At 36.1% G+C, this 15,088-nt stretch overlaps 1 protein-coding gene and 1 non-coding gene across 3 annotated transcripts in view; one reads left to right on the plus strand and one right to left on the minus strand.

Moving 5' to 3' along the window:
* LOC143034919 (ionotropic receptor 21a-like) overlaps positions 1–11,295 on the minus strand; it is a 185,098-nt gene extending 173,803 nt beyond the window's left edge. The window contains exon 1 of one of the 2 annotated variants that reach the window (XM_076201265.1): positions 11,155–11,295. In XM_076201265.1, the coding sequence (XP_076057380.1) occupies positions 11,155–11,209 (55 nt within the window). In that variant the 5' untranslated portion in view covers positions 11,210–11,295. The remainder of the gene's footprint in view (positions 1–11,154) is intronic. The other variant, XM_076201267.1, reaches the window with a different exon arrangement.
* On the plus strand, positions 2,610–2,682 carry TRNAK-UUU (transfer RNA lysine (anticodon UUU)). The gene has a single exon. It is a non-coding gene; the product is annotated as a tRNA-Lys (tRNA).
* Positions 11,296–15,088: the final 3,793 nt, after the last annotated feature.

A 15,088-nucleotide genomic window follows, 5' to 3' on the forward strand; every position in this document is an offset into this window, starting at 1 on the left:
CGTAGGGGAAGAGGTGTGTGTGTGTGAGATATGTGAGGGAGGATGTGTGTGGGGGGGGAGGTGTGTGAGGTAGGAGTGTGCATTCATTTTTTTTTTTTTTTACCATGCCAACTCCTATTCACTTAGTTGCCGATGGCGATACAGATTCCACTTTATATAGTGACGGTATACCAGTTTTTAATATAAATTAATTACACTGATTTTTAACACGCCAGTCGTTGAGCTGTTGGATGCTAATGATTGAATGAACTTAATGAAGTGCTTATTGAGTGACCACTTTATAATTATCAATGTATGGTCGTATAATTTTCTATAGGTTGAAAAACGCTAATAAAACACGTCATACTATTTATAAGGATGCCAGATGTTTTTAATTTAGCGATTTTTAAGCCTCTAAAGTCTTACAAAAATTGTATTTTCAATAACAGAGAAGAACTATTTAGCAAAAAGAGCTAAGATGATTACCGTGATAAGTAAGGAAAATGGAGGAGAAATAAGGAAAAATGAAGTGAGGGCAGCTGTTAAGACGATGAGAGCAGGTAAGGTACTTGGGTTGGATGGATACCATGCAGAATGTTTGAAAAAAAGGAGGTACAGTGATGGTGGACTGGCTGGTGAGGTTATTTAATGTTTGTTTAAGAGAGGGTAGAGTGCCGGAGGACTGGAGGAGTGCCTGTATAGTTCCACTTTACAAGGGGAAAGGGGACGTGTGAGTGTAGTAGTTTCAGAGGGATCTGCTTGTTAAGTGTAGCTGGGAAAGCTTATGGGAGGGTCCTGACTGAGAGGTTTGGGAGAGGAACAATGTGGGTTTAGGACAGGTAGAGGTTGTATAGATCAGATTTTGGTGGTAGGACAGATATGTGAGAAAGCTATGGAAAAATGTAAGGATGTATTTTGGGTTTTATGGATCTGGAAAAGGCTTATGACAGGGTAGACAAGAAACCACTGTGGGAGGTTTTGCAGATATATGGGATAGGAGGAAAGCTGTTAAGAGCAGTCAAGAATTTTTACGAGAGCAGTAGAGCTTGTGTTAGGATTAGAAATGCAGAGTGAGTAGTTTGGGGTAAAGGTGGGACTTCGTCAGGGATATGTTATGTTGCCCTGGCTGTTCAAATTGTACATGAATGGGGTGGTGCGAGAGGTGAATGCAAGGGTGGTGGGTCAGGGATTGGAAATGGTTGAAGAAAATTGAGAAAAATAGAAGATAAGCCAGGTGTTGTTTGCTGACGACACTGCGCTTGTAGTAGGATCAGATGAGGGATTGAGGAGGTTAGTGACAGAGTTTGGGAAGGTGTTCGAAAGACGTTGAAGATAAATGTGGGTAAAAGTAAGGTGATGAGATGTGCAATGGGAGAAAGTGGCAGCAGATTGGAAGTGAGCATTAAGAGAGACTGGAGGAAGTGGACAGGAAAGGAAGGAGTGGAGGTAGAATGTAGATTGAGAGAAGAGAGTAAATACCTTGGGGGGATAATGTGAAATAGACATTTGGGAATGGATGCTATGAGGAGATTGTATGAAGGAATGATTAAGCCAACTGCACTGTATGGGGCAGAAACATGTAACATAAGTGAGGAAAAGAGGAGTTTGAGTATGTTTGAAATGAAACGCCTGAGAAGTATGATAGAGTTTACTATGCTAGGTGGAGAAATGTGGAGGTGAGGAGAACAGGGGTGGAAAGGGAGTTGGAAGATAGGGTTGATAAAAGAGTATTGGGATGGTTTGGACACATGGAAAGAATGATTGAAGAAAGACTAGTAAAATAGGTGTGGAAAGCAGAGGTGGAAGGAGTGAATATGAGGGGTCGACCTAGGATAAGATGGATGGATGGGGTAAAAGGGGCACTGGGAAAGAGGGGAATGTCTGTTGAGGAAGGACGAGAGAGGGCAGAAGGGGTAAATGGAGAGTGGTTGTGTATGGATGATGCTGTGATGCATGAAGGGGTGGGGGATGGGGGTGAGGGAGTATGTATGAGAAATAAATTGACGCAACCCGAAGGGATTTCTCCCCGTCTTCTCCTTTTCTGCATGAAGGGACGAAGAGGGGGGTTCGCCGATTTAATGAAGCGGCCTTGCTGTGGATGTACTGTCTTGCGACACCACTTCTGACCCAAGGCAGTGGACAAGTTGCAGGGATGACCCGTCATCCAGGAGGTGCCAAGATAAGAGGGAGGGAAGAGGGTAGAGGGGAACAGAGTAGGTAGGGGATGGAATGGGTGGGAGTGGTTTCTGTTTTTTTTTTTTTTTTTTTTTTTTTTGCTACCTCCCTGGTGAGGGTGAAAGAGCCTTTGGTGTATGTATATACACATATATATAAATATATATGTATGTGTATATATATATATATATATTTATGTATATATATATATATATTTATATATATATGTGTATACATACATCAGAAAAAAACGGAAAACGTAAAAACAATTAAGAAAATGAAAGGATAAAAAAGAAAAAAGGAAGTAAAAACGAGCAGAAAAAACTAAAACGAAAAAAGGCAGCAAAAACTAAAGCGAAATAAATAATAATGATATATAAAGTAAATCAGCACCTTCTCTCGTTTTCTACAAGATTCTCACAACTTAAACACATCACCATCATCCCTCGCCATGAGCCCGGATAGCTCAGTCGGTAGAGCATTAGGCTTTTAACCTAAGGGTCCAGGGTTCGAGTCCCTGTTCGGGCGATTACTTTAATTTCCAAATCAAACGAGTGTCCTCTCCTCATAACTAACGAGGGGAAGTGCTTAACAATAAATAAAATTACAAGCCGACAGCTAGGATAAGGCACTAACAATTTACTCAGAATTTGTTAACCACGTTAAAGCAGGGTTTTCCCTAATATAATCGACATATGGCAGGTAGAACAAATCTATATACAAGACAATACACACACACACACACACATATATATATATATATATATATATGTATATACATGTATATATATATGTATATACATGTATATATATATGTATAATATATATATATATATATATATATATATATATATATATATATATATATATATACATATATATATATCAGGGTAGCCAGGTATTATGTTCTCTTCCAGACATACGAGGTTGAAGGCTGAAGATGATTCACTATTCTATTGCTTCTAGAGAGTGTGCTGTCTTCCGTTCTTCATCGTTGGCTTTTCTCAGAATATTTCCAAATGTGGAAGACATTTCAAAGGATTGCAAAGGAGGAGCATACCGACAGGAGACCCTTTGGTCTTTGTCTAGGTCGGATGCAATGAAAAAGAAAAGAAAAATATATATAATTATAAATATTGTAATAATATCAATATAAATAATAAATAAAAATCAAGCAAATGATAACACACAAATAATACAACATAAATGACAGGCATTACAGCATCTTGGTTAGGTGCTTATCTAAACAATCTTAAAACTTCGGACTGAAGTACATTGTACTGCCTCTGCAGAAGTTTATTCCATTCATTAACTACACGGTTGGTGAAGTTGTTTCTACCCACTTCCAAATTTACTCTATTACCAGACAGTTTGAGACCATTATTTTGTCAGATTCTCATTCATTTTTTATGTTGTCAATTACATTTGGAATCTTAAATCCCTGTATCAAGTCACCCCTGAGTCTACACTTTTTAGGGAAAATAGATTCATATGTTTTAGTCTATTTTCGCATGATTTATTTTTGATATTTGGAATCAGTTCTGTGGCTCGCCGTTGTACCTTTTCTCATCTGTCAATTTCTTTAATGAGATTCAGTGACCATACGGAAACAGTATATTTCAATTGTGGACGAACTAACGATCTATGTAGCTTGTTGATGAGAGATGGACTTTTGTGGTCAAAAAATCGCGCAATCAGTCCTAAACTACAAACGGCAAAGGGAAAATATAAATCAACAAAAGAAACAAAAACGGTCACTAAATAAACTAAATACACGAAGCTTACTCTGCTTACTTTATACTATTACTCCGCCCTTTGGAGTATAGTAACAGACTACTCATTTGATTTTAGATTAATAGAACACTACACTTTATTTTATACCTGTAACTGTATAGCGCTATACGTACACAATTACAAAAACAACACATTCACTTGTAACTATTCGAAGATATAAACTTCACAGAAAGTAATAATAAACTTAGCAAGAGGTATTCGCTAGCTGGTGTCTCGGCAGCAAACGAGTTCTCATTGACTGTTGTATTCTTTAGATTTTCTCTAAGTTTGGTTGTGTGGTGTGACTTAATGTATCCATTGGATAGTTGGCATATTTAGCGACGTGTTAGTCTCGTTGTGGTCATACCAAATGTAGGTGCGAGGTCCACACTCCTCACGCTGCATTTGTATTGGTAGACACCGTGGCCTTCCTGTAATGGCGTTTTGGTAATGGGGTGGTTGTGTATTAGGACGTTTTCTTTGTTTTGTACTATATGATATGTTGGATGTGTTTTCTTGGGGTCTGTGGCATTTACGTCTTTTGTAAACGATCTCTGTAGGTGGGTTTTCATCAGTCTTGTGTTCTATTGACATGTGGTTCTTGTGGCATATTGCGAAGGGGTTTTTGTAGTTTGGTGTTCTGCTGTCTTGTTTGGGGTACCATCTATCCAAAATTCTTTGTGTGATGTTTGAAGACATTAAGACCGACCGTGCGCTGTGCAGAAACCACACGCAATAAAATAATCAACAGTGAATCCTTTAGCTTCCAACCTCTTATCTCTACAATATACAGTGGTACCTCTTTTTACGCGTGCCCTTATGTACGCGAAATTCTACTTACGCGGTCAAACTATGGGTAAAATCTTGTTGCTATTTACGCGGGCACATTGGTGTCCATTACTGCGTGGAAACTCAAATCCCGCGCCGCCATCTTGCTGACGTCACCATTCACGCGCTGTGGTCCTTCTTTGGACGCCTATCCCTTGGTATTGTGCTATTTGTACCTTTAAAATGCCTCCAAAACAGGTGAGAAGTCCTACTAAAGCTGGTGCTCGTAAGAAAAAGAGGGAAGTGATTGCCAAAGCTGCTCAAGGTTTACGCGTGTGTAAGCTGGCGAGAGAGTTTGGTATGCCCGAGTCAACAAGAACACCATTCTTTTAAATAAAGACAAAATTCTGTCAACTAATGTGTCTAAGGGTATAAGGTATGTGAGCACACAAGAGGCCAGCTGCAAGCCTTACCATCGGTAGGTACAAAAGATTATTTTTTTCATTATATTTTTTACCTTGTAAGTGGTCTTTAACATTTATTTTTTGACAAAAATGTTGCAGGAACATCATAATCATACCTATTTATGTCCGTTTGGTGACAGGCTTCATCATATCAGAGGGAAAAAAGTAGACTTTTTCTAGGTCGGGAACGGATTAATTGAATTAACATTGATTTCAATGGGAAATAGCGTTTCCATTTACGCAAATTTCTATTTACGCGGAGGCGTACAGAACGGATTAATCGCGTAGAGCAGTGGTTCTTAACCTTTTTTGGCAGCGACCCAAAACTTTGCACAAATCAAGCATCGCGACCCAAGCCTACATAGATATACGAATTGTCTTTATAAGTAATATGATTATGCTTTTAAAAGCGGGTTACAGAAACAAATTTACATGCTTAGAATCTGCTTAGAATCCTAAAACTAGGCATCATGTATTTTAATTATTACAGTATATAATTATAATATATTTGTAGTGGGAAAATAATTATTTCTGCAAACCCTTAGCGACCCAATAAAATGGCTTGGCGACCCAAATTTGGGTCGCGACCCAGGGGTTAAGAACCACTGGCGTAGAGGTACCGCTGTGTGTGTGTGTGTGTGTGTGTGTGTGTGTGTGTGTGTGTGTGTGTGTATGTGTGTTTAAATTAATACGACCCGAACATCGAAAATTGTTGAAAAATAATTTACTACACAAGCTTTTCTTTATATGTCTATTTCATGTAATTCTTCAATTCAGTTACTTTTATCTAATTATTCTGTTTTCTTCAACGATTTTGAGCATAGAAACGGGACCCACGCGCATAGTCAGGGCTATGTATCTACAGAATCGAACACAAAAGATAAATATTATACAAATAAAAACGAAAAAAAGTCACATAAACATAATAAAAATTAATCTAAGTGAAAAAATAAATAAAAATAACAATAAAATAAATACAGTAAATTAAAACCAGAAACAGAAAATTAGGTCGGAATAGAAAAAATAAATAAATAAATAAATATGAATGAAAATCATTTGCACGAATAAAAGACTGCCTCTCGTCGTGTGTGCGCCCGCGCGTTGGCCACGGATATGAATAAAATCGCCTGACGGCAGAAAGGAAACGTACCAGCCCGCAGGTAAGGGAGGTACCAATTACTGGTATTTATTTCTCGTTGTTACCTGTACGGCACTTGTAACAAGTCCTCTTGTGCAAAAGTATTTTGCAATTTGATTTTTTAAATTTATTTTCACTTTCATTTATAATTACATAGGTCTATTTTAATTTTCCTTTATTACATCATTTATCATTATTACCTTTCTATTTAACTGTTTATTTTTATTTATCATATCATTTCTACTGTTAGTATATTTTATCATATCATTGACGAACGTGGAGTAGGAAACGTCTTAGTCCGAGTTTATTCCTGACTAGTTTCGCAGGTATGTTTTTTCATTCCTTTGAAAAAGCATACCTGCGAAACTAGTCAGAAATAAACTCAGACTAAGACTCCTGTGTTTTCCTACTCCATCTACGTCAACCTGTCAGAATGTCTCAACATTATATTATTATTGTTCTTTTTCACTCACGGAACTTTCATCTGCTTCAATCTTATCAAAGTCCTTTCTAGAATTTATTAAATTGAACATTCTAGATTCTCTTGCAGTTCAAGAATCTTGAAAGAACACGATATAACAAGAGGAACAAATACCAACTAGTACAAACCTAGAACGCTGAAGAACTGTAAACACACACACTTTATATATATATATATATATATATATATATATATATATATATATATATAATCATATATATCACAACAAAGTAATGTAGCACATTGGTAAAATTATACTGATGGCCCACTTTCGGAGAATAAGCGAAAGTAAAGAGATCCTTATATTTCGATCTGTGATCGATATCTGTGATCCTCTTCAGCAGATGTGTTAGATTGGAGAGAAGCATGTATATATACAAAAGTAATGAGGTGAACAAGTAGGGACGTGGGACTCAGGTAACGTGTCCGGCGCTACGTGGACATTGGTGGATTTTGTCTGCAGTTAGTGTAGGGGGTAGCAATCTATTAACAGCTAAGGTAGTTACATGGTCTGGTGACCATTGGCCATTTCACTTATTCTTCTCCGAAAGTGGGTCATTAGTATAGTATATTTATATAGATATATATAAATATATATATATATATATATATATACACATATGTACAACACTGAATTGGTCCCAGTGAACAGATATACATTTTTATCAACCACATTACACCTTAATTCTAAGCCATCAATATCGAGAGACTCGAGGTCAACATGCAGAAATTGAAAAAATACACACACGTATCAGTGAATAGGTATGTGTAATCCTCTTTAATCATCATTAGCAACTAGTTCTTCTTGACCTTGGTTTGTGAAATCAGATGGGGTTATCATCAATCATATATATGAATTTGACCTTGACCCAAAATCTCATGACAATTACTGGATGCAAAATTATTTTTAAGAAAGCCATCATATCCGGAGATGTCCCAAGAGAATGGAAGCTAGCTAACGTCACTCCAATATTCAAAGAAGGTGACAACAAGAAACCAAATAACTACAGGCCTATAAGCTTGAATTCAATCGAAGGAAAAATGATGGAAACTATCATCTGAGATGCTATCGAACATCATTTAGAAAGTAACTGTTTGATAAATGATAACCAGCATTGATTCAGACGGAAACGTTCTAGTGTGACTAATTTACTCGAATTCTACAACACAGTTATCTCGAGTTATGACAAAAGAAACAATTTAGATTTAATATATTTAGACTTTGCGAAAGCTTTTGATACCGTCCCACATGAAAGACTACTTACTAAATTAGCTTCACACGGAGTAGTGTGGCAGCCTATTAAGTTGGACTAGTAATTGGTTGAATGATCGAAAACAGAGAGTTGTTTTAAATGGCAAAACTTCTAGATGGAAAAATGTTACGAGTGGAGTTCCTCAGGGATCCCTTCTTGGGCCACTTCTATTCATAGTATATATGATATAGACCACGAACTAAAATCTTTTGTCTCCAAATTTGCTGATGATACAAAATTGTGCGGGATGGCAAATTGTCACTTCAATCAATTAGATATTCAAGAAGATTTAGATAAATTACAGCAATGGTCTGAAAAGTGGCTAATGAAATTTAACACAAGTAAATGCAAGGTCATGCACATAGGTAAAAACAACAGTAAGTACGATTACAAGTTATTTGGAAATTCGTTAACAAAAGTGGATAATTAGAAGGATCTAGGGGTACCGTAATTATCAATAACGATCTCGAATCATTTAAACAGTGTATTTCAGCCTCTGAGAAAGCAAATAAGATTCTAGGACTGATCGCGCGATCTTTTGACTTCAAAAGCTCATCTCTCATTAGCAAACTATATAAATCGTTAGTTCGTCCACATATGGAATATGCTGTTTCTGTATGGTCACCGAATCTCATGAAAGGCATTGACAGATTAGAAAAAAGTACAACGGCGAGCCACAAAACTGATTCCAAATATCAGAAATAAATCATACGAAAATCGACTAAAACATATGAATGTTTTCCCTAAAAAAGCGTAGACTCAGAGGCGACTCGATACAGGTATTTAAGATTTTAATGGGGATTGACATCAAAAGTGACAAAATGCTTACACTGAATGAGAATCCGACAAGAAATAATGGTCTCAAACTGTCAGGAAATAGATTAAATTTGGAAGTGGGTAGAAACAACTTTGGCAACCGTGTAGTTAATGAATGGAATAAACTTCCTGCAGAGGCAGTGCTATGTACTTCAGTTCGAAGCTTTAAGGTTCGTTTAGGTAAACATTTAAGCAAAATACTGTAATGACTGCCATTTATTTTATATTATTTGTTTATGTGTTTGTTATTGTCTGTATTCATTATTAGCTTGATTTCCATTTATTATATGTCAGTTTATTTACCTGTTAATCATTTAACTATGCCTATGTATTATTTATCATTGTTTATATTATTATAATTTCTATTTTATTTGATATTTTTTCATCATTTCAATATTTTTTCGCACCCGACCTAGTTATGGACCAAAAGGTCTCCTGTCAGCAAGCTCCGCCTTTGTAATCATACGTTTTACATTATTCAGGACGATGAAGTGCAGCAAGAACAAGATGTATGCGGAAATAAGTAACTTTTTATTCTGGGTACCGTCAGCCGATTTTATTCGGTAGATTGTGACGTCATTAACAAGCAATTTTTTTTTTTTTTTTTTTTTTACTTCTTCCCATTTTCTATGATTCCTCGTTTTCTTCGTCCCGACCGAGCGGCTTCTATGCAACATGATCGTTACTTTCTATTACAAACATCGTTTATGAACTAACATCTTACTTAATTGGGTTAAATTAAGTTAAGCTGAGTTGCTAGGGTTTAAGTTGGGTTGGGATGGATTAGGTTAAACCACTGGTTTACTGTTTCTATTGAATTTTTAACGGAAATATTTTATATACCATTGACCCCCTTACCCTCCCACCCTACCCCTCCTAGCTTAATCCTTTGTAAGCTAGTTAAGGAAGTATGTTATCGATGTAAAGGACGAAAGAGAATAAAATAAATGGTTCACGGACTAAAGTTAATTTCTTTTCTACCGGGATTAGGTCATTATAACCAGCTTAACGCCAACACAATTTGTTCTGTTCCATTTGTGAACATAACTCGTTTCGCACTGACTGGCAATACAGTCATGTGTCGTCAGTCTGTGCCAGTTAGTCAATAGTTGTCAGTCAATATATGTCAGTCAGTCAATAGTTGTCACTAAGTCTGACAGTCATTCAATCAATCCGTATCAGTCAGTCGCTCTTTATTATTCAGTAACTTTGTCCCAGTCTGTGCTAGTTAGTCAATATGTGCCAGTCAGGCAATCTGTCGGTCAGTCAGTCAATCAATCAAAATGTGTCTGTCAGTCAGTCAAGTTGTGTCGGTCAGTCAAGTCAATCTGTGCCGGTCAGTCAGTCAATCTGTGCCAGTTAGTCTGTCATTCGATCTGTCCCAGTCAGTCAGTCGCTCAATATGTGCCAGTCAGTCAGTCGCTCAATATGTGCCAGTCAGCCAGTCTCTAAATATGTGCCAGTCAGTTAGTCAATAAATTTGGGCCAGTCAATGTCAGCAGTGAGTCAATATGTGTCAGTCAGTCAATCTATGCCTGTCTGCCAATCTGTGCCAGTCAGTCAATGTGTGTCAACCAATATGTTAGTCAGTCAATTTGTCAGTCAGTAATTTGTGTGTATGCCAGTCATTGAATGTCAGTGTGTCAGTCAATCAACCTGTGCCACTCCGTCAATTTATCTGCCAATCAGTCAAAGTGTGACAGTAAGTCGGTCCATGTATGCCAGTCAGTCAGTCAATGTGTCCCAGTCAGTCAGTTCCTACACCCTAATTAATTATTCAGCAAAACTAGATATTCCACATCTATAAGCAATTACAATTTCAACACCAAAACTAATTTACAAGTATTCGTAAACAAAATACAAACGAATAAAATACAATAAAATGTATAATTCCAAGATCCACCTGACAAAGTTAATACAACTTCAAATGAATTTTGCTACAATAAAATTTCACAAAACATGATTATGTCATTAACCCCCCAAGAATTTGAAAATGTAGAAGGTTTGTGAATTTGTTCATTCAATGTTACTATCACAACATTGAACAAAAAATATGCAAAATTACATGACATTCGAAATTCCAAAATATAACACATAACGTCTTCTGTAAGGTTGACCTTAATGTACACAATGATATCTGACACCTGTCGAAGTAATTCTATTATCTAATAAAGCTATACATTTAAAAATAATAAATAAACAAATACTTGTACATGACACTACCCATCCGCCATATTGTCAGTCAACGTTGTTGTCACTTGACGATACATTATGCATCACATAATTTCACTCCTACTAACTTCTTACCTTCAGTTGTAGGTATTTTGGATCCTATATGCTCTCTGGAATAATGTGTTACCATCTCCTGGTAGTTCAGATATAATTAAATCAACACGAGCTGCAATTGCATAGTTAATTAATCGACAAACGATCACTCCAGCTAACGCTCACAACTGCACGGAAAAGACATCAATTCAACGGTTCGTACAGATATAATGTATTCATATCTGAAATAACATAATATTATATATATTTGTATAGGAAATATATATATTTGAATATGCGCACTTGAAATGAATGCAATTTAACTCCGATTACAATCCCATTCCCTTACCGTAGAATTTTAAACGTTTCATTTCCGTACAAATGGCAACGGATTCGAATTCAAAAGTTCTGAGCGACATTTTCAATTATCTATGGTCACACGAATATCAAGTCATAACTAAGAATAACATTGAAATATATTTTACATTTTAAATCTTCTTATAAATGCATATAAGTATGTAGACTCTAAAGTAAATATAATGTTGACCCATGTAACGTCTGAGTTTGACATCTTTTTATTCCAGAGTTGGGGCCATATCCACATAAAAAATAAAATAAATAAATAAAATAAAAAATAAAATCAGAGTAGAGTTAAACTTATGGGAACCTACTTCTAGCTAAATGTAGAAACAATAAATAGTTTCAGAAAGTCTTAAGAATTCCTTTTACGCAGGGGCAAACAAATCTTGTTCGCCTGTCATTGTACTTGTACCGACATAACAAAACTGTATACGATAATAAATCTATACCAGTAAACATTATCGGTATTATAAAATAAAGAAAATAATATATCTACCATTAATTATCTTGTGTAGATACTGAGGATTACATATTTCCTGTTATAAAAATCTTACTTAGCCGATTCAGAAGCGGTTGGGACCAGACAAGGCAGACGACAGAGCAATATATACTATTGTCTTTTACACATTTTGAATACATTTTCTTACCATTGCTCTATTCATATATCATCCCATTTACTTTATCATATTCTTTTATTTGTAAATACATTGTACATAGTACGTATAATGTATGTGCCCATACATAGATCGTATGTATTTAGCAGTTAATACAGAAATGTTTGAATTTCACAGGCCATAGTACAATGTTAATATCATTATTATTATTATCATGAAAGAAAAATAGCTGGAACGAAATCATAGAAAAAGAAGACAAGGTATAAGGAAAAACATCAGATACTTTTTTTTTTTTTTTTTTTTTTATAAATGCACATCATGGAACTAAACTGAAATGCTGCGTGGTCACGATCACAAAAAAAAAAAAAAAAGGACGTAACGATATAAACGAAAATCTTAACTTCAAGGAAAACAAAGCTTAAAAGCTTTGTTTTCCTTTTCGTTTGAGAGCATTTGCTAATTATTTAACTTTCTCCTGCATTTGCAACTTGTGTTACTCTTGGGTTATAAACTTATAACCGTTTTTCTTCAGATCACCTGGCGGCAGAAAATTAGCAGTTTAAGGCCCTGTTCACACTAGCGGTTTCGATCGCGCGGAAACTGCGGCGCTACTGCATAGTCAAAGTAAAACTGCGCGGTTGTGTGTGAACGCCTTCAATGACTTGCATTGTGTATGAACTGACGCGGTTGAAAACGTTATGTGAATAGGGCTTTGGCCAACATCAGAATATATACAGTATATATATATATATATATATATATATATATATATATATATATATATATATATATATATATATATATATATATAAAATAAGGTGGTATAAATAATGTAATAATGGTGTCACACTATGCGGCGACGCTGTCGCGGCTACATTATGGGCAACTTCAATTACCTTGATTAATAAGATCACCTGGCAATAGCCACAACTTGATATAACGACCACCATCCCTTTGCTAAACTTTGCTATAGTCAACAAGCCGCAATAGCGGCGCCGTGCAGTGTGACATATAATGTTGAGTCAGTTTAGCCGCGCTATCCAAAATTAATTAACATGAAAAGCATCATACGTCTGGCAGCTTACTCGCCGCGCGAAGCGACTGTTTCCCAGTGGCGGGCGTTCAAAGCCTCGGTGTTTATTTATTTTTGATTATTTATCATTGATTTATTTGCAGAGGTTTACAAAGCAAATAATATTGACATTAACACTAACCTGATTTTAGTTTTTCTATGTATTACTACTAATTCTACTTCACGTACATTATACTATCTAGGTGATTGAATGCCCAGTCAAGGTGTATTTGCTATCAATCCGAACGTAACCTAGTGAAAAATAATGATCGAACACATTAAAGATGGTGGGGTTTCCCCAGGTAACCGTTCACAATTATTAAGCAACAGGTGGAGAGTTATCCCGTCCTTATAGCTCAATGGCAGAAAGACCAGAATTCTTTGCTCCTGGGGAAAGCTCCACTAGCTTGCAGCAAATGGTGCAGCGGCATTTGCCGTAGCGGAAGATATTTACGAGGATTTTAGAAATATACACACTGTCACCTTCCATATATATTATTTAATGTTCCATGAAAATATACATGTAAATGAAAAGAAATTGTATAAACTGAATTTCCCAGAACAAAGCAACTCAGAAGAGGAATTCAAACTAATTACGAAGGTGACAAAAGCATGAAGGTTAGGTGACGCCATAGAGGGCAAGGTTACATTACTGAAGATAGAGTTTGAGTCACTTGGTAAAAAGAAAATAATCCTGGCGAAAGCCAAGGACTTGAAAGACATTGAACACGACTTCTACAGCAAAGTATTCATTCGACCCGATCTCACCAAAAAACAGCTAACTAAAAAAAAGAAAGAAAAAAAAAAAACTCGGTTTTGTCACTCAAAACTATCAGGAATTTGCAACCAGACAAAAAGTGGGTCATCAAACGAGGACAAATAGTCGAAATCAAGGAGCAACTAAACAATCAACAACGACAGTAGGAAACATTACCACCAGTATCAATAAACCAAGGCCTAATGACAATAGAACAGAGAACTTGAAAACTTACTATACTAATGTGGCTAATTCAATAATGAGCAAGTATGATTTACTCCTACCATTAAACACTAATCATAACTCTGACGTAATAATGCTAATTGAAGTAAAGCCGAAAATTGGTACCATACCAGAACCCCATACTGTCTATTCCTGTGTATGATTTGTTTCTGAGTGACTATGGTAATAGTATATATTAGAAATTTAAATGTATCAAACATTTGTTTGCATTATAAGATTATGGAGAGCTAGCACATACATACCCCATAGATCTGGGGTATTGGCTTCATGTTAAAGTGGTGTTAACCTTTGACTTCGCATCACTGGACACAGAGGAGCATGCATATATGTAAAAATCAAATACCGAGCCAGACAAACAACACCAAAAATTGCTGAAAACGAAACATACATGGACAGTGGGTGGGTAACGTTCGAGGGGCACCGTGGTGAAACACTTTTACTAGATAGATGGACAGATAGACTTTATTTGGCAATGAATCAATGTACATTAAGTGCAAATAATGACAAGAACACATAGTTCGGAATAATAAATGCAAATTGCCGAGGATAACACAAAAAGCATGTACGCTTATTTCCATTGTGGTCCTCATCAAATTGTTATTCTACACTAAGTCACACTGACAACATACGTAGGGGGTTAAGGGGACCAGAGACAATCATGAGTAATACCAGTCAGAACACATATGACACATAAACATTGTTATAGTCTTGCTAATATCAATGAAATGTTTGTACACATAGGAATATTGAGACCAAAAATTTGAGCACCATCACAAAAAGGAACATTGCATTAAGCAAAGGAACAACAAAATAATGTAACAAAACAGTATGAGTGAGTACTATATCAGAGTAGTACCATTAATGATATACTGCATTATTCTACAGCTGTATCAACATGTATGAGTGAGTACTATATCAGAGTAGTACCAT

Source organism: Oratosquilla oratoria, chromosome 18, assembly GCF_046742065.1.
Source record: "Oratosquilla oratoria isolate Oo_2021 chromosome 18, ASM4674206v1, whole genome shotgun sequence".
Classification (NCBI taxonomy): Eukaryota; Metazoa; Arthropoda; class Malacostraca; order Stomatopoda; family Squillidae; genus Oratosquilla; species Oratosquilla oratoria.